Source organism: Bos grunniens, chromosome 5 (genome assembly GCF_055505025.1).
Source record: "Bos grunniens cultivar Pamir isolate PY7600 chromosome 5, Bosgru_T2T1.0, whole genome shotgun sequence".
Lineage (NCBI taxonomy): Eukaryota > Metazoa > Chordata > Mammalia > Artiodactyla > Bovidae > Bos > Bos grunniens.
In genome coordinates, this window is record NC_141169.1 from 114,777,527 (window position 1) to 114,803,094 (window position 25,568).

The following is a 25,568-nucleotide window of genomic DNA, read 5'->3' on the forward strand; positions in this document are numbered from 1 at the left end:
ATTTCTTTATTCTTCAATTGTTTGAAGTTCAAATATTCCATCAATTGTTTCATGTTAATTGCTCATTGACACATTTTTAATGGTTGCTTTTAAATCCTTATCAGTAACTAACATCTCTGTCATCATGGAGTTAACATCCATTGCCTTTTCTCCTTCAGGGTGAAATTTTCCTGATCTTTAGTATGACTGACTATTGACTGAAACATGGGCATTATTAAAGCTCTGTATCTTATTTAAATGTTACAGCACACCTCCTCTAATGGGCATGGAAAGAAACTGCTTCATTACTACCAGGTTATGGGTGGCAGTGAGCGCCATCATCCTAGACCCTCTGCTAATACCCTGGTTGGGAGGAGCTGTGGGGGGTGCCCATTTCTCCTCCTGTGGCCTTCACTGACATCAACTTAAAAGTCCCAGCTCCCTGTTTGGCCTTCTCTGACTCCATCCCTGCAGATTTGGGGGTGCCCCCAGTACAGCCTAGTGAAGGAGGATGCATATCTAGGACTCAACTTGGCATTTACTAGTGAAGGTGAGGCTGCAGTTTTTCCTGTGGTGTTTCACTAGTTTTTTCAGTCTTGTTAAGCTATCCCTTTTCAGGTCCTCACTTGGGTTTTTGGTTGGTTGTTGGTCTGCTTATTCAGCACCCAGCTTGGCATATATGAAGCAAAAAGGAAACCCAGGGAACTCAATGCCAGTCATTCATTGGGTCCCCAGCCAGTCTCTTTTCTTTCCACCTTCCAGTCTTACGTTTTATGTAAAATATACAAGGTTGTATTTAGTGGAAAGGATAGGAATAAAATACTTGCATTCCATCCTCCCATAAACGAATGTAAAATGGTGCAGCCACTGTGGAAATCAAAATGGTTGAGTCTTCAAAAAATTAAAAATAGAACTGCCACATGACCCAGCAATTCCTCTTCTGGGTATATACCCAAAGAGCTGAAAACAGAGTCGTTGAAGAGATTTTGTACATTCAGGTTCATAGAATTATTCACACTCGCTAAAACATGGAAACCCAAGTGTCCAACAGATGGATAAGCAAAATACGGTATAGACACACAGCAGAGTATTATTTAGCCTTAAAAAGAAATGACACATGCTACAACATGGATGAACCTTGAGGACATTATGCTAAGTGAAAGTCAATTCAGTTCAGTTGCTCAGTCGTGTCCGACTCTTTGCAACCCCATGAATTGCAGCACGCTAGGCTTCCCTGTCCATCACCAGCTCCCAGAGCTTGCTCAAACTCATGTCCATCGAGTTGGTGATGCCATCCAACCATCTCATCCTCTGTCATCCCCTTCTCCTCCTGCCTTCAATCTTTCCCAGCATCCAGGTCTTTTCCAATTTCGCATCAGGAGGCCAAAGTATTGGAGTTTCAGCTTCAGCATCAATCCTTCCAATGAATATTCAGGACTGATTTCCTTTAGGATGGACTGGTTGGATCTCCTTGCAGTCCAAGGGACTCTCAAGAGTCTTCTTCAACACCACAGTTCAAAAGCATCAATTCTTCAGTGCTCAGCTTTCTTTATAGTTCAAGTCTCACATCTATACATGACTACTGGAGAAACCATAGCTTTGACTAGATGGAACTTTGTTGGCAAAGTAATGTCTCTGCTTTTTAATATGCTGTCTGGGTTTGTCATAGCTTTTCTTCCAAGGAGCAAGTGTCCTTTAAATTTCATAGCTGCAATCCAATCACCATCTGCAGTGACTTTGGAGCCCAAGAAAATAGTCAGAGAAAGACAAATATTGTATGAGTCCACCTATGCAAGTAGTTAAAATCATGAAGACAAAAAGCAGACTAGTAGTTGCCAGAGGCTTGGAGGGTGGAAGGAGAATGAGCTGGTGTTTAATGGAGAGTTTCAGCTCCGTAAGATGAAAAAGCTCTGGAGATGGATGGTAGCGATGGTAGTACAACTCTTGTGAATGTATTTAATACCACTGAGTTACACTTAAGACAGTTAACATGATAAATTTTATGTATATTTTATCACAAAATCAAAAAACCTACCAACTAACTTTTCTCTAGTACGCAGTTGATCTAAGAGGTAAATTTTACCCGTAAGTGTAACTTCAAGGCAGCGACTCCCCTGTTCCCTATGAATAGACCTATGTTCGAGTTGACCATGCTTATACTCGTGAGGCACTTTAGGCCCAGGAGGTACCGAGTTTCTGTGCTAGGTCCTTCCCAGACATTCATGCTCATATTCTCTCAACTGTGAAGACCAAAATTCAAAGAGTCCTGTGAGGAACTGTCTGAAGGTCATAGCTGGTGAGCAGCAAAGCAGAGGCAAATCTCTTGTTTTCTGGTGCCAAATTCCAAGAAGCCCCTTAACGTAACCTTTTAAGAAATGACAGCTCAAAAGTAGGAATAACAAACGTTTATTCAGAAATGGATAAGTAACACATAGTCTCCTCCATCCCTTAATGCCTCTTCCTCTCCTTTTGGAAAAAAAAGAGACACGACGGGGAATGTAGGGGAGTGCGAGGTGGAGAGGGACACAAGGACTGGCCTACCACCTTCTCTTCTGTTTCCCACGATGACACCTGCCTGTAGAACAGGGGAGAACAGACTCTACCCTGCAGTGGACCACACAGCCACCCAGAGGACGAGGTCCAGAGGGCCGGTGGGAAGATAAAGGCATACAGGCAGGGTAGTTACCTTCCCTACTGAACGCAGAGTCCAAGCAGTGATCTGTCTGTCTCCAGACCTGAGAAGCCAGCTCCTAGTGTCTTATGGACACTCTCTGGGGTCAAGAAGGGGAAAGTGTAGGAGGAATGTCTTCTAGCTGATGAAGAGAACTCAGTTTGCACCCATTCAAAGAGGGAGAAGAGAACAAAAGCAGCCTTCTTCAAAGTACTGGAAAGTGGACCACCATCAGGCACATTCCCTGGACTTCCCAAGCCTGGGCAACCTCAGAGCTGGAGGACTGAGCTGAGTTCACACCTGGGTCCTTGCTGCTTGATCTAACTCTGTGGAAATTTGAGTTTCCAGGTTTTTCTTCGCTGGACTGGCCCCAAGTAGGTCATCAAAGACTCTGTCTCAGGTACCCCCTACACTTTCTAGGCTTGTGCCTTTTACACTATTTACTTACAGAATCTTGCTCCCCAAGACTTGCCAGCTCTGCTAGGCTGGATTCCCTCTACAGTCCCAACAAACCAGCAAGAAACTGAGGATGAACACGCCTGGAGTAATGCTGTTCTGGTGTATTCAGGACTTCCCCTTTGGTTCTAGAGTTGTGCCCCCAATGCCTGGAAGCACACTGAGGGGACAACCTGTCCACTTGCCTGCAAAGGCTGCTCCGCTCTCTCAACTCCCTCCCCACCGCCCCCTGCTCCCCTCCCACCTCAGTCAAGGCAGGAAAATGCCCCTCTGGTCAGGATGGATGGATGGGTCACTCATAGTAGTGGAGACAGTGCCCTCTGGTGGCTGCTGAATATCTGCCACCTCTCAGCATCCCTGACTATGGCATGAACCTGAGGCCAGGGAAAAAACATCTTGGAGCAAGCCAACATCCCTATTCAAACAACCCCAAGGTCCTCAGTGTCATAGAACAGGAGGCAGACCCTTTGAAAACCCAACTAGCAGAGAGCTGGCATTTGTACCAAAACCAAGTGTGATGAGTGCTAGGCTGGGTGAGAAATGGGGGGGCTAACAAGGCAGCCCTGCCCAGCAGTGACACTCAGAAGGCCAAGAGAGCTGGGCTGGGCCACTCGGCACAACTCAGGGGAAGGGGAAATGTAAGCTTGAGAATTTATTCTGGGTTGACTGAGACAGTAGGGTCCCCCAAACCAAGAGCTAGGGTACACTCTTCCTGGCAGAGCAGTAGCCTCACCCTGCCCTTACCACAGGGCTCTCTCCAGAAAGCACTGGTCTGGAGCCAACTGCGGGGAGAGGACAAGGAGCCCGTGACTTGATCCCCACCTAGGCCATCTCCACTGACCAGGAGAGTGAGTGGCAGAGCTTTTGAGCTGATGTGGTTCCTATTAGGATGGCAGGGGCTTCCATTCCCTACTTTGTTTGAAAAGTTTTAAAAAGAGAAAGGGGAGTCAAACCCTCACCCTGAAGAAAGCAGTATCCTTCAAATAGCCCCTGCCCCGAGTTCTATGGGGCCACAAGAAGGCCACTCAGAGAATTTAGGGCACCATTTTCAGATTTTAAAAAATCTATTTGGGGCTGAGTTTAGGGAGAAACACTCTGAACAACACAAGTCTACCCTGGTGATGAGGTGGAGAGAGAAGAAACGCACTACAGGAAATGTGAGCACATAGAAGAGCACAGGCAGAACACAACACAGAAAGGCGGCTGCCGTCCAGCGAGGAGGCTTTCTACCCCCGGTGACCCTTCCTGCACGCGGGGGCCCCCAGCCAACGGCCCATTGGTCACAACTTTCGTTTAAGGAAACAGAGCCACCCTCCTCCGCCCCCGCTTCTGGCTGTCTCACTCCCCCGCTCAAAGTTTGATTTTGAATTCTGTGGGCTGTGTGGTCACAGAGGCCCCCGATGACTTGAAAAGCGCCTTCAGGATGGTGTCAGGATCTACTTCGGCTGGAGGGTTGGATGAGGGGGCAGAATTCACTCTGCGAGGCAGCTCACTCTCCTTTTTCACTGAGGGGCTATCACTCAGCCGTCTGTAGAGAGCAGAGAAGAGTCAAAATCCTCGTCAGGTTCCCCTTCAGTGGAGAAGGGTCCCACCATTAGCTGGAGATCTGTTATAAGGTAGGCACCAAACATAATGCTTTCCGTACCCTTTTACCCTATTTCTTATAGCAAACCTACCATTCTTTAAATTTGCTCAGAAAGTTGAGATGCAGCCTGCTAAGATCTGGGTTTTTTTTTTAAGTTTAAGCCTCAAGGATAGCCAAACACACATCAGCTTATCACACATTTTGAGAAGCCCAGTAGATTTAACTGGGTCTAGCTCAGTGGTTCCCAAATCCACTAGGTCATAAAACCCACATTTTTCAGAATACAACTTAATCCTGGAACACAGTTTAAGAAACTCATCTAAATCACACAATTCAATATCCAGGATTCAAACTGCAGTCTTTCTAAATTTCAAAGTCTATTACAGGCCTGCCCCTCACTACACCCATGTTGGCAAGCCTAATATTCTCCCTGGGTCTCTGTCTCCTCCTCAAAAGGACCTCCTTTTACATATCAATCTAGACATTTTCTGCATCTCAGGCTTCAAAAAGTCCTCAGTCCTGGGCCAGGCATGTACACTGGGTGTGTAACAAAATAAGGCGGAGCACCCAGCACAATCCCCATCAGAGTCAATCATGAGGAGGGGGGTTTTCTGCTCATCTGAAGATGCACACCCAATCATGCAAACAGAGACACAACCAGCCTGCTCTCCACTTTCTAAATTATAAGGCAGGGAATGAAGTTAAGTTAGCCCCTGTGGGGTCAATCTCCTGTAGAAATGATATAACAACCCACTCTGTACAAATTTAAGCCTCCTAGTCGGCTGGCTGCTCTCAGAGCAGAGGAAATGGAATGGAGCTGTGATGCAAGCATGTGTCTCCTCAGAACAGAGAGATGATCACGCCCAGTAAGCAAGCAGAAAAGCCCCACATGGTCCCCAGCACCTCTGCCTTTGGAACTTACAGCAGGATGGGCTGGTCTGAGGTGATAACGTTCCCATTCATGTGGAGGTTGCACTTCATTGGTTGCCCTGAAAAACCAAGAAAGAAAAAGCTCTGTCATGAGCCCTCAGCTCCTCATGGAAGGACAGGGACTGCCACTTTTGTTATCAGGAGTCAAAGCACCCACCGCTGGCAGCTCTGGCTTCACAGCTAAGGCTGGGGCTGTCAGGTGTCAGCAAAGCCCAGAGACTATGAGGGTTATGAGGTCCATGAAACTTCGGTAATGACAGTGTCAAGAAGCAAACTGGCAACAGACCCTGCTTTGTGCAGGAGGAGATCAGAATCAAAGTAAGGGAGAAAGTACACACAGCATGAAACAACCCAGACTGGTTGTGAAGCAAGTAGAAAGGGGAAATGCTTATGGTACAAAATTAAGTGAAAAAAAATTTGAAAGCGTATGTTCAGATTTCTACTTTGTCCATGAAAGATTAACCTTACAAGTACCAGACTCCCACTTTGCATTTTATGTAGTAAGTATAACAATAACAGCACAAAAAAAGGGGAAAGTGGGAATAGAGCCTTATTGGAGTAACATTTCTAAATTTCATTGTGGCTACATTAATATTAATGTGAAATAGACTCTGATAACCTACAATATATACTATAAATCCTTGAGCAACTATTAAGAAAAGAAAGTGACTCAAAAAATATAGTGGAAAAAATCATTAAAGGAACTAAAATGCTACACTAAAAAATACTTATACAATGCAAAAAGGCCACATAAAATGTATGTAAATGGATTAAATAATACAATCAAAAGGCAAAGGCTGCGATAACCAACAAGGGATCTACTGCATAGTATAGCACAGGGAACTATTCTCAGTATTTTGTAATGACCTTTAAGGGATAAGAATCTGAAAAAGAAGATATATATAACTGAATCACTGTGCTGTATATCTGAAACTAACACAACATTGTAAATCAACCACACTTCAATTGAAAACAAAACATCACTGCTTATTCTTCCCCTGGAGAGTTTAAAGCACTAGGTAGATGTCCACCCACTCGTCCCAGAGGAGGGCTTCCCCCGAAGGCCTGCTGTGAGCGGCAAGGAGCATCGAGGTGAGGAGGCTGCTTTCTCTGACTTACCATCCAGACACCGGTTGTTGTACTTCTTATACGCGGTGATGGCATCGTCCTTCTTTACAAACACCACCTCTGCTACCCCAGGATGGACCAGCCGAGCACGCTTCAGGGCTCCACAAACACAAAAAAGCTCCTATGAAAAGCAAGAGGGCTTGGGTTGGGAAAGAATTTCAGGTTGTTGTTCTCCCTGCCTGCAATTCACACATTTCAGACAGGGCTCTGGGTTGACAGGTGGCTTCACTCTGATTGAACATGCCAAGCAGCCAAGATTTCAGGAAGGCTCCATGTCAGGTAGTATTCCTGGGACATCCAGAAGCCTCAATCTGGGGCCAGATGGACGAGTTGTGCTGGGCCTTGTGATCCCTATGACTCCAAGTCACCCCCAAAGTCCTCCTGCCTCAGTGCCCACTTCCTCAACAAGGGTAATAGTTATGGAATATGGTATTTCTGTCAAGAGTGCTGTGTCATGAAAATGGATGGACATGTAGGACTCCAGTGGATGTCCACATGGATGGACAAAGAGTGGTTAATATATCACCCGGGAATCAGAAACAAAATTCCGCAGTTCAATGCAGGGTGACCAATTATCCTGGTTGGCAAGATTGAGGGGTTTCAACTGAAACCATTTTCAAGGCAGTGCTTTGTACACGTGTCGTCATCATCCTTTACTCCCATCCCTCACTTCTCAGATGAAGAGACTGAAGTCAGAGAGGGAACACAGTATGGACACAGACTGCAAAGGCTAACTAACAACCACACCATTTCTTCACCTGCAACTGCCTTCACAAGGTTGTAATGAGGACAAAGGGAAGATCTGTGAAAACGTCGTTGAAAAGATTTCCAACAATAAAAGGGAAAATGGTACATATCAAAACCAAGACACAAAACTGAATACTAAGTGTGATCCTAATTTTATTATTATTGTTTTTAAAGATCTACTTTAGGCCATGCTGTGCAGTATGTGGGATCTTAGTTCTCCAAGCAGGGATTGAACCCAGGCCCCAGCAGTGAAAATGCCGAGTCCTAACCACTGGCCACCAGGGAATTCCTCTGGCTCTGGTTTACAGGCTATGAGGAAAAAGGGTTAACATATCTGGCCTGCCTGTTCTCCTTTGGAAGTCCTGCTTCCAAAGTTGACCCTTAGCTCACGTTTGGGATCTTGGATTCTGGGAGGGCGCTCATCACCATAACTGGTAAGAGTAGCAACTTGCAACTAAATTGTGCCAACAATGTGCTTCCTGCCAAACACTTGATTTCCTTCTGTGTCTGGAATTTTGGTATGTGGCAGGCAGACGGTGCATATGTGATTAGTCCCTGAGAAAAACTCTGGGGACTGAGTCTCTAATGAGCTTCCCTGGTCTTTACAACTGACTGCTGGGGGAGTAAGTGCATCCTGTGTGACTCCCCTAGGAGAGGACTCCAGAAGTTTGAGTCTGCTATCCTCTAGCTTTTCCTCCACAAGTTGTCTCCCTCTGCTGATTTTGCTTTGCATCCTGTAATGCATCTCAGCCTGGACACAACTCTATGCTAAGCCCTGTGAGTCCTCTTAGACAATCAGCTAACCTGGGGGTGGTCTTGGGGACCCTTGGAACAGAAGTGGCTTGAGATCTGAAATTCTGGCAGGCCACAGTACTCACAACAATGTCCTCCTCGGTGACTCGAGGGTGCAGATTATTCACGGTCATCTTGGTGCCTTCCAAAGGGCTGAGGACAGGCTGCCACAGACAGAAGAACGTTACCAGAAGTTACCAGACAACAGCTGTGCTCAAACGGCAGAACTCATTTCAGCAAACGACCAGGAAGGCCCAGAGGAAACCTCTATGGAGAGTTTCCTACCACAGCTGGGCCCCTCTAATCATGTCCCAGTCAACTTATGCTAAGGAATGGAACTTCTCATGTTTCCCAAATATTCCAGGCCCTTCCAGGCCTGAACCTCTGCACAGAATGCCACTCGTGTTTCAAGAACCATCCGGCTCAAATGGCACTTTCTCCTTAAAGCCTTCCTGTATCCCCGGTGGAATGAGAGGCTCTTTCATCGGTGCTCCTGGCAGCTCTGTGCTGTGGCAGACACAGTGCTCTATCTGCAGCTCTGTTTCCCTACTGGCTTGCCTGTGGGCTCTCTGAGGGCGGGGTCTACTGGATCTTGGTTTGCTCATTTGTAAGACAGAGGTGGCAACACCTACCTCCCAGAGGCACTATGAGGACCCAAGGAGATGCACACTGCCCACCCAGCTCAGGTTAACTCTTGACTAGTGTGAACACTTCTCCTTCGCCTTCACCTTACCTCTGCAGGCGGCAGCTCTTTGGGGGGCTCCTCCTTGTTCACTAACGTCCGGGACATGTTGGTCAAGGCTTTTGTCCGAACAGAGGAGGAGAGAGCAGGAGCAGTGTACGCATCATTCTGAACCACTTTGGTGAGAGGAAGGGCCTTGGACATGGACAGCTTGGAACTGCTCACCCCGGCCTAAACAAAGAGGCAGACAGCAATCTGAGAAGCCAGGGACCCAGATACCCTAGGTGACTGACAACCCCCAATCTCAAGGCCTCCTACCTCCCCAGTTCCATTACTGATCTAAAGCCAGAAAGATACCAGCTGCCAGGGAAGGGACAGGAAGAGAAAAAAGTAGACTGCACATGTGCTCACAGAAGCCACGTTCCAATGTAGGGAGCCCTTGGCAAGAAGCATCCAGGCAGTTCCCGAACAGAAGCCACAGCTCAGTCATACCATTTAGATTTGATAAAAACCTACAATCTGGAGTTACAGTCCAAAAGCTTGGAGTCAAGTTCATTCCCAGATATGCTTCTATCACCATGGGCTGGCTGGGACTAGGAAGTTACTCTGAAGAAGGCCCAGACCCCCGCTTTTTGGTACCTGTTCTAGTCATATAGAGGAACCACAAGTAGCTCACCTTTGCAGCTCCCAGATGGTCAGGTGCAGGCTAGCAGAGTCAGCACGTGCAAATCAGCAGAAACCGTTCCCTCCCTCCCTCCCCTGCTACCCTTAACTGGGGAAGTGATCCTTTAGAAATATAAACCAGCGAAGTGCCTGGTTTTAATGTGTCTGGAGAAAAAAAAATGTGTGAGGCAGAAGCGGTTAGTGGTCTTGCTGACTGAGGACAGTCTACCAGGCATTGATTCATGGAGAAAGGAGGAATGCAGCGGCCAGAGAGACAGATGATGGAACAGAGTTAATTCACCAGCTTCTCCCAACCCAGGTGACTCAGTGTGGATCCCACACTTCTCAAGCTGTTTCCTGAGTTTCAAGAGCCAGCAGAGTGCAGTGGTTAAAACATGGCCTGGGAGCCAGATTGCTGAGGCTTAAATCCTAGATCCACTACTTACAAGCTGAGCAGATTTATTTAACCTCTCTGTGTCTAACTCCTAGTCCATATAATAGGGGTAGTAACAGTACCCATCTCACAGGGTGGGGAGAGAGGGAACTCATTTTTAAGTAAGTTAATATAAACAGATTTTTCCAATTAGGGTTAGCCACTAACTAACAGTTAGCTGACAGCCGCCCTGGTAACAGACACAAACACTCTAATGACTAGAAAGGCTCAGCCCCTTTGTAACAAACTGGCATCATTCAGCTTCACATTTCAAAGTTAAGAGCTTCAAGGGTAACCAAGAAATTGGTCCACATATTCAGTGCAGTGACTAAAACTGAGTCTTTGGGTGCCTGAAGACCAAATAAAGGCATGGGTACCCATGTCTTTAGCGTGGGTACCCTCTCGCCTCCTATGTGTGATTTGGTTCCATGCACTGAGCCAAGCAGTGCAGAGCTCCCTGATGTTCCCAGATATACCGCTTTCTTTCCTTCTCTGCATGGCAGAACATCCATCAAACTTTCCCTCCACGCAGGCGGCACCTGGTGGAGCTTTCAGGAAAGGTTCAGTTTATTCTTGCTAACACATCAACCAATGGAATCCAGACTCAAGGATGGGGCCAGAGCTGATGACCACGGAAGGAAGGGAACCAGCAGAATGTCCTGCCCTAAAGGAAATAAAATGTGATTCTGTCCTGTGGGATCACTCACATTTCCCCTGAAGTCTCCAAACACAGCAGTTGGGAACTAAAGTCTGCATTTCACTGTCTGTTGGATCTTGAACAAGTCCGCTGACATGCTAAGCCTCAGCATTTATAAAAACCAGGGGCTGGATTAGTTCCGGTTCTAATAATCTTAGGACCCAAATAAGGAAATATCTCTGAATTGAAAGATCCTACTCTCCACCACATCTCCCATGCACCTGATCAGACACACACAGAGTGTTAAGAAGAATGTAAGATGACATACCATGTGGTGGAGAAAGCTGCCTGAGGCTGCAAATTTCATCTGTTTAGTAGGAATGGGAGCTATAACATCGTCATCATCATCCAGGTCGTATAAATTCTGAAAATAAAAAAATACATGCTAATGTAGCATGCACGCTCTCAGCAGACATTTGGAGTAAGGACAGCAGGGAGATGAGAGCTGGAGTAATTAAGCAAGGCGTAGGGAGAAGTATGTACATGTGGAGTGCCTGGGCAAACTGGCCTGGGTGACTGGGGCTCAGTTCTGGCAGGCTCCCTGCCCGTAAGAGCCAAATGAAAAAGCTGTGAAATTTCAGGTACATCAGAAGTACCTTTCTACAAGTGGGCAATATCTATTAAGGATCCCTAAAATGCCTGTTTATATCCTTTGGCTTAGAAAGTCTGTGCCGGGTAATCTGGTCTATAGAAATAAACTAAAACTGTAGAAAGAGCTTTATCCTCCAAGATGTTCATAGAAGGATGTCTAACAGTGAAAATTACAGGAAAATGGTTGAAGTCAACTAAATGTCTACTCAATGGATCAAGCAGTTATTAAAATGTTTACAGTAAATGTGAACCACAGAAAAATGCTTGAGTTATAAAGTGAAAACAGAACAATATGAAACTGGATAATAACATAATCACAACTACAGCTATGCATTAAATAAATAATAATCTCTCTCACATATACACACACACAAACAAGAAAAACACAGGAAGAATTCAGGGCAGAATTTCAACAGGGGCTCACTATGGAGAGCCATAGTATAAGAACTACCCCCATCCCCCCCAATCTTTCTGTTTTGCTAATTTTCTATAGTAAGCACACACTACTTTTACTTTAAAAAAATAAAAAGATTTTCAACATGCCTCTCTGCTTCTATGCATTCAAGAAATTTCTTCTCAAAACTCATAAACTGCAAAGTGTCAACCTCCAACTCTTCAAATTGGAACCCTGGGCCAGGCCTCAGTTAATCCACTTGGAAGATCACATCAAAACACACACTTGTGGGCAGTCTCTCTCTCTCTCTCTCTCACACACACACACACACACACACACACTCCACCTGTTTGGCCTGGTGGTTATTGACGACATTGATCCTCATTCCAGCAGGATGAGCATGAATTGGTGCCATGGCCTTCTGCTGTGGAACCTAGAAACACCCAGTGGTCATAATTCATCCCACTTGGCCTACATGCGTTCTCTACAAGTAGGGGATAAATGAACTTTAATATGGTGGGCATTCAGTTTTGGTCTGTAGTAAAAGGTCCTACAGAGTGCCTCATTCGCAAAGCAGGAAAGCGACAGGAAGACTCATCATCCCAGAGATCATGTAACAATGTACCTGCAGGGCTCAATGAACCTGGCTTAATAAATGTTCACTGCTTCAGTAGTTCCTATTACCAAAGTTGCTGTGAAGATTAAATGATACTGTTTCTATTCCCTTTGGGGCAGTGGCTCTGCAGGTGGCCAGGACTCTGCATTAAGAGCCAGGTCTGACAGGGCTTCTATCCTGATGCGTCCACTGACCAGCTGTGTAACTGTGCACAAAGATTCACATCTTTGAGACTTAGATTCTCCTTTGATAAACTGTGGTAATAACTGGGGTTGCATGAGGAATAAATATTCAGTGTCTGCACACAGCACTAGCTCAACTAGTCTGTCCTCTCCTCTCTTCCCTCTACCACTATTTCACCTGGAAAGTCACTTAATTTCTCTGGACAAATCCCCACCACCACCCCACCCATTTTCTTTTACACAAAACTGAGATGATATCTTGCCTCCACATATAGTTACTCTTCAAACAGTTGGGGGGACTGTCATTTTGCTTAAACACACCTGGTCTCTGCCTGATTCCCCAGTTGTTACTGGTTTCGAGGAGTTTTTGGCAGGAGTCTCAACCTACCTGGATGGTTTTAGTGAGCTTCAGAGCAGGGGTCACTGTCCCAATGGGTGGGCTCATGAAGGCAGCAGGGGAATTCCGCTTCAAGCTGATTTTCTCCCGGGCATCAGCAACCTGGTGGGGCTTCTGGGGCACTGTGCTCTGCTGCTTGCGCGAGTTCAGCATCTCTCTGGCATCCTGCACTTTCCCTTTGATCCGGAACCGAGCATCTTTCTGCAAAAGCTTTTCCCGGGCATCCTTGACTCCCAGCTTGAGGCGGGCATCTGAGAGGCCAATTTTCTGCCGGGCATCAAACCTCTGCTGGAAGGTGGCTGTGCGTGCTGGCTGGCTAAGAAGGCTCTGTTGGATCCCAACACGCGATCGGACACCTCCCACTCCTGGTCTGGCATTGAGCCTGCAAATAAAAACTGCAATATTAAGAAGATCTGGATATCAACAGTAGCCTGTGGTAGTAGTAGAGTCGTGGTAATACTGGGAACAAAGGAGGTCCTGGAGAAACCAGAAAGCTGCTTCCTCTTAGAGGAAACAATTCAGTCTATACAGAGACTTCTTTCACAGTTTTATGCCTTTTAAGTCTGCATGGTAAACAAAGGGAGGAGGTCCTGGTGGTTTCTATCATTAGGCAAGACTGCTTTGCACCCCAGACCAGGTGTTTTGAGACACTATCATGGATAATAACCTCTAAACAATACCAAATGAAATAAGAATATTTCCCAGATATCGTAAACCCACACAGCGAAAGACTAACTTTAGTTTCCAAAATTCTTTCATTCCTTGTTCTCCATCAGCCCTCTCAACACCCTGTGAAGCAAGCAGTATTATGCCCATTTTACAGTGGAAGACACAGGCTTAGAGAGGTTCAATGATCAACAAAGGGCGCCCAGCTGGCCTATGACAGTCTCATGTCTCCAGGGCAGGTAGACACCCCCAATGGGCTGGGACCAAGAAAGTCAATACATGGGTCTGTCTCGGAGTCTGAGGTCTAATAAAAACATAAAGACTTGGAAGAAAAGAAAAATAACCACTGCCTGAACTGTTTCTATTCATAACACTGTGACTTCAAATGTGTAGGATTTTTCCACATGCCAACAAATTCTCCAACTCTCGAGATACAAACTGGGTGTCTGACAGCCCAATTTTGACACTACCTACCTAGAGCTGGCACAGACTCCACTGGTTAAAGGCTCAGTCCCACAAAACTGCCCTCACTTCAGAGAACAATTTCAAGTCCTAGGCTTCCTGTTCATTTGACAAAGGTTATAAAATGGAGGGTTCACAGGACCCTCCCCTGAAGTTAGATAATTTGCTAGGGTAGCTCACAGGACTCTGGAAAACACTTTACTTATTATTATTACCAATTTATTACAAACGATACAACTCAAGAACAGCCAAATAGAAGAGATGTATAAGGCACTGTATGGAGAAAGGGTATGGTAACACCACCCTCCTGGCACATGGATATGTTCATCAACCCAAAATTTCTTCAAACTCAACTGTATAAGGGTGACTATGGAGGTTCTATTACCTAGCATAATTGATTAAATCACTGGCCACAGATGATAATCGCTTAATCTCTAGATCCTCTTTTCTCCCTGGAGGTCCAGGGCAGAGAGTGGGGGTGGAGTTGCAAGTTTCAACAAGCTAAGCAGGCCTCCATCTTTCTGGAGGCCAGCCTCTGTCCTGAAGCAATCCAGGGGCCCACTGAGAGCTGCCTCATTAGAACAAAAGATGCTCCTAACGCCCTTACCACTCAGGAAATTCCAAGGGTTTTAGAAACTGTATGCCAGGGACAAAGACCAAATATATATTTATTACACTCTGACACAACAAAAACATGAAGTTCAGAAACTTAAAATTGGAAAGGAACAAAACTCCATTAAATAAGCCCCATTCTCTTCTGGGGCTCCTTTGTTGGCTCTTCAATGACTTTAGAGTAAACAGAAGAGCCCTTCAAGTACAATCCTTAAAGTCCTCCAGGGGGTCTGCGGGCTTCTGCTTCACCCCACCTGCCCACACCACCACAAGCCTCCAGCCACACATACACTCCTCCTGTGGCAGGTGCCCTGCCTGGGGACACAGACTCCCAAAGCAACATCTCCTTTTTGGGAAACCTTCTCTGATCCTTCCAAGACAGCCCTCCTTTGTGCCTATTATCACGACTGTTTGTGTTGTTCTTTTCTTTCCCCACCTTGGACTGGGAGGGAAGGGGCAGATGGGGATCACTCCTGTTTCAGAGCCCCGTGCTTTGTAAATGTTGCTCAGACCTGGCTCAGTATCAGAAACATCTAAGGAGCTTCTTAAAAATACAGCTCTCTCTTTAAAAAAATAAAGGCAAGAAAGAAAACAAAAAGATACAGCTCTCCAAACCCTACTCCAGAGCTACTGAGTCCAAAATTTGTGTAAAGGCCTGGGCATATGCATTTTTCACTCCACAGGTGATCCTGGAGGATAGCAGTGCTGAGACTCTCTGGCCTGGAGTTTAAGGCAAAACTGCTGAATAAACAAGTTCCTGCATCATGTCCCACATCACAGCCCAAGCCTCCCAGGAGGCATTCTTCATCACCGGCAAGCCTCTGGGTTCTCCTACTGCCTCATGCTTCCTCAGCTGGAAGCTGGAGCGAGACTTTCTCAGCTCTTCTGCTAAGAGCAGAAGCACACCCAAAGGTGAGTCTTCCTAGCACCAGTAAAAGAAAATCTGGACCTTCACCTTGTTATCCAAGCACAGCGGAAAAATACCTGCTGCTTCTAACAGGCCAGAGCCAGACCTAAAGCAGTGATGCACAGTACCATTTTACTTTGAAAATCGACAAATTACTTTAGGATTTAAGTACTTTCCAGTGGGTTTACACAAAAAACAGGTGGGAGAGTGGAAGGGGTCATTTACAGAATCGATCAGATTAGGCTGAAGGTGGGTGGGACTGCTTGTGCATCCCTGCTCTGTTTTCCCATGTAGTCTCTGGGAGACTGAGGTGCTAGAAAAAGCAAGGCCCAAAGGAATGAGGTGTTTAGGGAGACCAGTAAGCACCGTCAGGGAGAGGGAAACAGCTGTGTGCAGCAGGAGCATCTATTCGTCCCTGAAATGGGCTACCCTAGGCTTTGTAGCCTGTGAAGCCATGGGAAATAGTGAGGCTATGCTCTGTGGTAAGCACAGAAAACTGTAGCTACAGAGGGGCCCTTGGTATTTATGGAGAAACTCTGTAACAAAGCCCTGTCCCCAGGACCAAATGGCAGGTAAGGCCTCCACTGAGATTTGTTTGGTGTTTTTTAAAATGCTTTCAACTCCCTGTATCTGTTGATGATGCCCATCAAAGAAAAGCAACAGGTTGTCGGTTCAGACCAGGGTCTACTACTGAAAGTCTACTCATAAAACGTGGGAAAAAGATTTGGATCAACATTTACATGCACATCCAGATGAAACCCGAGTTAGTGGAAAGCATTCCAGATGAAATTCCTCACTCGTCAAGCACTGGAACCCTCTGAAGGCAGAGGCCTTGGGTACCAAAAGGAGCACAGTGAGGAACGGGATGCCAAACTATGGGGTGGGGTGGAGCAGATGGGACATACAGATCAACAAATAATCAGCATGCTCCCACTCTAGGAGAGGAAGGGCCAAGGTCTGTGGGCTATGGGCAGCCTTCCAAGATTTCTGGAAAGAGTAGTGTCAAAGGACATCCTCAGTTCAGTTCAGTCGCTCAGTTGTGTCCAACTCTTTGCGACCCCGTGAATCGCAGCACGCCAGGCTTCCCTGTCCGTCACCAACTCCTGGAGTTCACTGAAACTCATGTCCATTGAGTCCATGATGCCATCCAGCCATCTCATCCTCTGGCATCCCCTTCTCCTCCTGCCCCCAGCCCCTCCCAGCATCAGAGTCTTTTCCAATTGAGTCAACTCTTCACATGAGGTGGCCAAAGTACTGGAGTTTCAGCTTTAGCATCAGTCCTTCCAAAGAACACCCAGGACTGATCTCCTTTAGGATGGACTGGTTGGATCTCCTTGCAGACCAAGGGACTCTCAAGAGTCTTCTCTAACACCACAGTTCAAAAGCATCAATTCTTTGGCGCTCAGCTTTCTTCACAGTCCAACTCTCACATCCATACATGACCACTGGAAAAACCATAGCCTTGACTAGACGGACCTTTTCCAAATATGGAAAGGACCCCCAACAGCCCACAGCTTGCAGCTTCTTTGCTCTTGGAGCCCTCAAAACACTGGACAAAGCTTCTATCAAAGCACTTACCATGCAGCATCACAAAGATTTTTACAAGCCTGCATCTCCCACATGACTAAGAGCTTCTGAGGGTAGATCCTGTGTCTCCTCCTCCACATCAATAATGCCCCAGGGGAACGACAAAGGCTCTAAGAGCTCTGTCAGGGATCCACAGGGCTTCTATCTTATCTTCTCCTTTTAGGCTCACCATCTCTGAGATTACCTGCCATCAGGTCCACCTTATAGGGGAGAAACCAAATCAAAGAGCACAGTCTTTCCAATAACAGATTTCAAGCTTCCCTCTTTCCTACTCCAAGCCTCAGGGGAGTTAAGATGGGAGAAAGGATGGCTGCCCTGGAAGGGCTTCTCCTAGAGAAGACTGCCTCTGCAAAGGCAGTCCTCAACTGTGCCCTAGGATCCTGGCCACCAGTTGCTCTCCCAGCTGAGAGAGGGCACCCACAGAGCCATGGCACAGGGGCCCCTCTGGTCCTTACCCAAAAAGTGGACCCACAAGGGTCTTGTTGAACTGCAGGCACTTCAGGAAAGGCCTTCTAGAAGAGAAAGCAGCTGGTCTCTGACTGAGTGGACATTACAAAGGGAACCAAGCTACATAAACGCTGACAACGAAGGCATCACTGATGACCAGGTCCACCACACAGGAGGGGTCAGACACATCCACATACAAATGTGAGCAGGTCCTGAATGAAGATCTCCTATCTTCATCTGTCTTCTCTCATCACCAGGGTACCCCTACCACAGGCTCCTGATATTTATAACTATAGGAGGTGCGGTGATCTTATCATGTAATACACCATAATCTTCAGTTCAGTTCAGTTGCTCAGTCACGTCCCACTCTGCGACCGCATAGACTGCAGCACGCCAGGCCTTCCTGTCCATCACCAGCTCCTGGAGCTTGCTCAAACTCAGGTCCATCAAGTTGGTGATGCCATCCAACCATCTCACCCTCTGCTGTCCCCTTCTCCTCCTGCCTTCAATCTTTCCCAGCATCAGGGTCTTTTTCTTTTCTTTTTTTTTTCATCAGGGTCTTTTTCAATGAGTCAGTTCTTTCCATCAGGTGGCCAAATGATCTTACCACACCATAAAACTGGGCAAATCTAGACCCCGTGGCATAAATTATGCTTTCAAAAAATCTAGTTACCCAATTTCACCAATCAATTAAACATTACTACCAAAAAAAAGAAACAAAGGAAAAGAAAAAGCTGTTGAAAGCAACTATTTTGAATAATTAAAGAAACAATGAGATTCTTGAAAACAAAATTCATATCCCTGGACAAAAGATGAGGAAAGGGGCAGATTCAAAGTTTTCTGGTTCATTCCAACTGGGTCTGAACAGTAAACCTTTGCAGTAGGAGGAGCAAGGGAGATTAGGTCTCTGCAACCTTAATTTACTCATATTCCTTAACAATTTCCCTTCTCTGATAAACTGTAATGGCTGTTTAAAATGTCAGTACTGAGAATTCACAGGAGTTTGTGCTTGATAAGCAATGTCTACCATGGCCAAATAAGGGGCAACTGGCTACTACGGTTTATGAAAAGATTTTACAATGGAAGCACTCTCAACGAATCGTTTTGAGCACTTAACTGCAGATCCATAAACTTTGCCTCACCTCCTTTAACCCTCACAACTCTGAGAATTAGATTATCCACATTTTATAGATGGGGAAACAAATTCAAGGAGAGTAACTATTTCAAATTATAGAGCTATAATGTGATTTGAGCTTTAAAAACAACAGAATGGGAAAGACTAGGGATCTCTTCAAGAAAATCAGACATACCAAAGGAACATTTCATGCAAAGATGACCTCAATAAAGGACAGAAATGGTATGGACCTAACAGAAGCAGCAGATATTAAGAAGAGATGGCAAGAATACACAGAAGAACCGTACAAAAAAGATCTTCACGACCCAGATAATCACGATGGTGTGATCACTGACCTAGAGCCAGACATCCTGGAATGTGAAGTCCAGTGGGCCTTAGAAAGCATCACTACGAACAAAGCTAGTGGAGGTGATGGAATTCCAGTTGAGCTATTCCAAATCCTGAAAGATGATACTGTGAAAGTGCTGCACTCAATATGCCAGCAAATTTGGAAAACTCAGCAGTGGCCACAGAACTGGAAAAGGTCAGTTTTCATTCCAATCCCAAAGAAAGGCAATGCCAAAGAATGCTCAAACTACCACACAATTGCACTCATCTCACACGCTAGTAAAGTAATGCTCAAAATTCTCCAAGCCAGGCTTCAGCAATACGTGAACCATGAACTTCCTGATGTTCAAGCTGGTTTTAGAAAAGGCAGAGGAACCAGAGATCAAATTGCCAACATCTGATGGATCATAGAAAAAGCAAGAGAGTTCCAGGAAAAACATCTATTTCTGCTTTATTGACTATGCCAAAGCCTTTGACTGTGTGGATCACAATAAACTGTGGAAAATTCTGAAAGAGATGGAAATACCAGACCACCTGACCTGCCTCTTGAGAAATCTGTATGCAGGTCAGGAAGTAACAGTTAGAACTGGACATGGAACAACAGACTGGTTCCAAATAGGAAAAGGAGTTCGTCAAGGCTGTATATTGTCACCCTGTTTATTTAATTTACATGCAGAGTACATCATGAGAAATGCTGGACTGGAAGAAACACAAACTGGAATCAAGATTGCCGGGAGAAATCTCAATAACCTCAGATATGCAGATGACACCACCCTTATGGCAGAAAGTGAAGAGGAACTCAAAAGCCTCTTGAAGAAAGTGAAAGTGGAGAATGAAAAAGTTGGCTTAAAGCTCAACATTCAGAAAACGAAGATCATGGCATCCGGTCCCACCACTTCATGGGAAATAGATGGGGAAACAGTGGAAACAGTGTCAGACTTTCTTTTTCTGGGCTCCAAAATCACTACAGATGGTGACTGCAGCCATGAAATTAAAAGACACTTACTCCTTGGAAGGAAAGTTATGACCAACCTAGATAGTACATTCAAAAGCAGAGACATTACTTTGCCAACAAAGGTTCGTCTAGTCAAGGCTATGGTTTTTCCTGTGGTCACGTATGGATGTGAGAGTTAGACTGTGAAGAAGGCTGAGCACCAAAGAATTGATGCTTTTGAAGTGTGGTGTTGGAGAAGACTCTTGAGAGTCCCTTGGACTGCAAGGAGGTCCAACCAGTCCATTCTGAAGGAGATCAGCCCTGGGATTTCTTTGGAAGGGATGATGCTAAAGCTGAAACTCCAGTACTTTGGCCACCTCATGCGAAGAGTTGACTCATTGGAAAAGACTCTGATGCTGGGAGGGACTGGGGGCAAGAGGAGAAGGGGACGACAGAGGATGAGATGGCTGGATGGCATCACTGACTCGATGGACCTGAGTCTGAGTGAACTCTGGGAGTTGGTGATGGACAGGGAGGCCTGGCGTGCTGCGATTCATGGGGTCGCAAGGAGTCGGACACGACAGAGCGACTGATCTGATACCTAATTAAGGGTTTCTCTGGTGGCTCAGTCGGTAAAGAATCCACCTACAATGCAGGAGATGCTAATTTGATCCCTGGGTCCCCTGGAAAAGGAAATGGCAACCCACTCCAGTATTCTTGCCTGGGAAATCCAATGGACAGAGGAGCCTGGTGGGCTACAGTCCATGGGGTCCCAAGAATTGGACACAACTTAGCAACAAAACCACCACCACCACCACCACACCTAGTTAAAATACCAATAAATCAAGCATGGGTCAAAAACAACGAACAAGACTAGAAAAGTTAAGGAAGGGTGAATACTGTCCTCAAACTAAGAAAAAAAATGAGAACACCAGTTACATCCAGGGACAGAGTGCACCCTCTAGTGACCAGAGGGTGAACACACACACACTAAGGATGGTGGGCTCACCAGAGACCCATACACCATACTCCTTGTCTGGCAAGAAATGCCACCGTGATGGCCCATGCTGCTATTTTTATCTACTTGAAGAGCACAAAAGGTAAATTTTCAGGAGGGAGGTGATACAGTTGTGGATGTAGGAGCCTAAATAAGCTACTTTCCCTCAATTACATATATTCGGTTCCCTGGTTACATCACTTCTCAACTCCTTTCATGAGCAGCTTTAGGGGGGTTTCAGTGTTCAGGATTTTTCTAATCACTGCTCCTCTCCCTGCGTGAGAAGACAGCTATTCATCCCAGCAGGCAGCGGTACTGCTTATATGGCAGGCATTAGTCATCAGGAACTTTTCAAGTAAACGTTCCTGCTAGGAGCAGGTCTCTAAAACATTGAGCCAATTCTGTTCCCCTCCTGGCTCCAATAACTGCTAAGGACTCCCTAAAAAAAGTGCAACCCCTCAGTGGAACCCCCAGTCTGTCTCCCACAGACTGCAGCCTCCCTTCCCACTGCAGACTATCTGATGTTCCTGAACACATTCTGGGGTTTTGGCCCCAGTAAACATTTGGGAGGGAGAGAGAGGAGTGTTTTTACTGCCCTGCCTCATGATACCTGTAACAGGGCAACTGTGCACTGCTTCCAGGCGCTCACCAGGTACTCTACCAGGTCCTAGGAAGAGCAGTGTGGGCAAGAGAGCAGACACTTACTGGAGCCTAAGCCCTCTCCCCCAGCACCCCTCCTCCACTGGAACCTGGCAGACACATGATCAGGGAAGGTCTGTCTGGGGCTAAGAATGCCTCACCCTCTTGGATCTGCCTGTGGAGGGCACAGTGGCCCCTGGCTCTGGACAGATGTCCAGTCCAAAGGATTTGGAGGGACCCTGAATTGTTCAAAGTGGATTTTAACCCATGGGGTCTCTGGGTTAGAATGTGTGTGTTGAGGTCATCTTAGAAAATAGAGTTTAGTTCTAACAATTACTGAGGGTTAATTCTGAACTATGTGCTTTAGAGACACAAGGAAAAACAAGACAGGATCCCCTTACCTTTGTGCCGATGTTTCATTTTAAATTATAGTTCTTCTCTTCCAAGCTAATGTAACAACTCATTTCCCTCCTCTTTGTTTTAGGTCTAATTTCTTTTACCTTATTTCAATAGGAAACCAGCAGAGAGTATGGGAGCAGAGCCCTGGTTTCAACTGGAAAATTCCCTAACCTCCTCTCCCCACAGCTCCAAGGATTCTCCATATTTGTATCCAGCTCAGAGCCACTCACCTCCAGCACACTCTAGGCCCAACTTCCCCACTAAGACTGCCGGTCATCATCTACCTGCATGGAAGCAGTGACAGCTATCCTCTGACGGTTGAACTAAGCAAACCAAAGAGGAGGGTGACTTGACTAACCAATTACATCCAAAGGAAGAAACTGACAAGAGAGGCAGGCCCACACTGCAGCTGGTGCCCAGTGCTACCTGAGGAGACTCATCTATGGGTCTTGAACAACTGAAACCAATAGAGACATGCTGTGTTGGGGGAAGGACAGCACCTCACCACAGCCTGGATGAAGTATCATAAAATAATTCCCCACTTTCTTGAATCTCATGTTAATCAAAGAACTTTCTGATGATTAATTGAGGGCCAAATAATAATGATGGTAATGACACCTTTCTTGACTTACACAGTACAATGAAGACAAAACAGAATAGCTGTTCTAAAGAACAAAGCACATTCCACGACTTTTGAGAAGGGGTTATTTACACTTGCAGAGGCTCAGTCCTTTGCTATTTCCTTTAAGAAAAGAAGTTTTCTGAGATGGTCATAGGCTCTTCCTAAATTATTAAGCACAAAGTTGTCTCTGTGACATCCCTATACTACACCAAGGTGCCAGTAAAGAGATTTCTTCTAAGAAGCAAGTAGAACAGTATTTATTTACTGTAGGAAATACCATCTGTTCAGACCTTTCACAGTTCTTGACAAGAACCCTAACCCCCTCACCCCCCGATCTAGTTTTTCTCTGTTGGCTGTGCGAGCACAATGGAGTTTCCAGTAGGTTTAATCCAAACCCAGCATGTGGTCCAGTTTCTTTCACACTGTCTCTTTGCCTGCATTTCCCCCAATTCAATTTTTACAAAATAGCAACACAATATTCTCACACTCAAGACTGGATATTACTTCTTTCCTTAAAAGCCTTCATTAACAATAATGATGAGAGCTAACATCTACTGGGCACTTAGTACCCACTAGATGCTTTCTGAGGTACTTTAGATACATTAATTCATTTAGTCCTGACAATACCCAGTAAATATTACCCACGTTTTACAGATAAAAAAGAGAGGCATGGCATGGTTAAGTAACTTTCATATGGCAAGTGGGATTGAAACTTGGCAGTCTGACTCTAGGACCCCAATGCTTACTTATTATGTCCCCTAAAGGAGGGATTTGGGCTTCTATTCCTTTAAAGCCATCTACTGAACACTTACTATCTGGTACAGTTTAAAACATACACTCTTACATCCTCATATTTAATCTTCTCAACCACCTACCTGGAACCATTATTACAAACGAGCAAAATGCCTAAATCAGAGGTCATCAGGCCACAAAAGCACAGAACCCCACAATGGGGCCCGCCAAGGGACCAGGTCTGCCTGGCTGCAGTCTCTGCTCTTGTGGTGGATCCACACATCCTCCCTTCCCTGCAGTCCCATTCAAGGCCCAACACAAGACACTGCACACATCAACATCAACCGCAGGTACAGACTGCCTGCAGTCGGGAACTAAGGGAGTGCCTGCAGGAAGCCCAGGTAGTGGGAAGCTGGCTGCCCCAGCAACTGTTCAGCAACTCTGTGAAACCTGGATGGGCTCAGACGTGACCAGAGGACCCAGTACCAATTCCCCGCCAGTTACTAGAGGGTAGACCTGAAAGAGGGCTTCCCAGGTGGCGCAGTGGTAAAGAACCTGCTGGCTGATGCAGAAGCCACAAGAAATGCTAGTTCGATCCCTGGGTGGGGAAGAACCCCTGGAGGAGGAAGCAGCAACACAAACCAATATTCTTGCCTGGAAAATCCCATGGACCAGAGGAGCCTGGCCGGCTACAGTCCTGTGGGGTCGCCAAGAATCGCACACGACTGAGCACACAACACAACCACAACAAGGATAGAGAAAATTAACGCTGCGTGCCCATTATGAACCAGAAACCTCGTGAAGGGCTGCCTGGGGAATGAGGCGGGGGCGGGAGCAGTTGTGGTGGATCTGTGTGTACAGGTTGAGGGTGAGGGATACTTTTCACACAGTGAAAAGAATCCATCTTCGAGCCACCACACAAGGCAGTATTAATAAACATCTGCCGAGTGAACGACTGCGGGAGAAAACAACATCCTTCTTTACAGCCTGGCTTCTCCGCAAGGACATGTGAACTAATCTAACGTGTGCTAGAAAACCACTGGCCCAGGTTTCCCATCTCTTTCACACAGATGAACTGGAGCCCCTATAGAGTCTGGAAATGACTACCAATATTTTGAGGGTCCAGAGGAAGTTTGGGTCACGGAACGGCAAACCAGCTCCGCGACTCTTCACCCCGACACAGAACAGGGGTTCTCTGCGAGTCATCAAGAAACGGCCGGCCTGCCGCCCCGTCCCGCCAGTTTGTCTCGCCCAAGCCTGAGGCCAACTCTCAGAGCGCGCCCGGCCCCGCTCTGAGCTCTCCTCGGCCGCGGGCAAATTCCACCTCAAGCCCCTCATTTGGAAAACATTAATAGCTGGCTGACAGGACCGCGCACCGGCGGCAAAGCGCCCCCGAGAGCCTGAAACGCCTCACAAACGGCCGCGAGTGTGAAGAGCGGGGAACCGGGAGAAGGATTGGGAAATTTTAAAGGGCTGACTTTGGGTCGCGGTTTCGGCAGGAACAGACCCGGAGAGTCTTAGCAAGTCACTTCCCCGAGAAACTCCAGGCGTCCTAACTCGAAGGCCGCGCTGAGACCTCGGCGCCGCGCCCGTCTCCTCAGAGGAGGAGGGGCTGCGCCGGGGAGACCCTCCGGACGCCAGGCAGGCCGCGGGGCAGCGAGTCCCGTCCGCGCCCGCAGCTCCGCCCCCGGCGGGCCGCTCGCACAAGCCCAGCAGGCCTGCCCCTTCCTCGGCGCCAGCCGCACCAGCCTCCTCCGGCCAGCCGGAGCGACGGCGCCCACAGCCAGTGGGCGGCCGGGCGACCTGGCCCGCGGCGGCGGCGGCGGCCGGGCCAATGAGGAGCGCGGCTGAGGGAGGGGGCGGGCGCAGACTGGCCCTCCGCGTCGCTCCCGGGCCGCTCCCCTCTCCGCCCCAAGCCCCGCTAGGACGAGGACCCTGAAACCCGAAGAGAGAAAAGGCCACTCACCGCCCCTTCGATGCAGCTCCTCGCTTTCGGATGAGCTCGTCCAGAGAGATGTCGGCCATCTTGCACCGCCGAACGAGCCGAGAGCAGCTTAGGTTCCCTCAGCCTCCGAGCCCGCCCCTAAGGTCGCGGTGGAGCGACTAGCGGCTTCCGGCGTTCGGCAGATGAACTCTCGCGACAGTTCAGACTGAGAAAG

At 46.9% G+C, this 25,568-nt stretch overlaps 1 protein-coding gene across 5 annotated transcripts; it reads right to left on the reverse strand.

Annotated features, from left to right (window-relative positions):
• Positions 1 to 2,369: 2,369 nt before the first annotated feature.
• Positions 2,370 to 25,505, reverse strand: POLDIP3 (DNA polymerase delta interacting protein 3). Of its 5 annotated transcripts, none has more exons than XM_086403121.1 (9): positions 25,376 to 25,505; positions 12,935 to 13,325; positions 12,095 to 12,181; positions 11,032 to 11,127; positions 9,022 to 9,201; positions 8,375 to 8,452; positions 6,741 to 6,870; positions 5,614 to 5,680; positions 2,370 to 4,634 (listed from the first exon to the last, which is right to left on the reverse strand). In XM_086403121.1, exons 1-9 carry the CDS (start codon positions 25,432 to 25,434, stop codon positions 4,457 to 4,459), a joined length of 1,266 nt encoding a protein of 421 aa, XP_086259247.1. In that variant the 5' UTR covers positions 25,435 to 25,505; the 3' UTR covers positions 2,370 to 4,456. The 5 variants fall into 5 exon arrangements, with proteins under 5 accessions (XP_086259247.1, XP_086259250.1, XP_086259248.1 ...); XM_086403124.1 differs by lacking the exon at positions 25,376 to 25,505 and adding an exon at positions 24,888 to 25,197; XM_086403122.1 differs by lacking the exon at positions 12,095 to 12,181.
• Between the last annotated feature and the right edge of the window lie 63 nt (positions 25,506 to 25,568).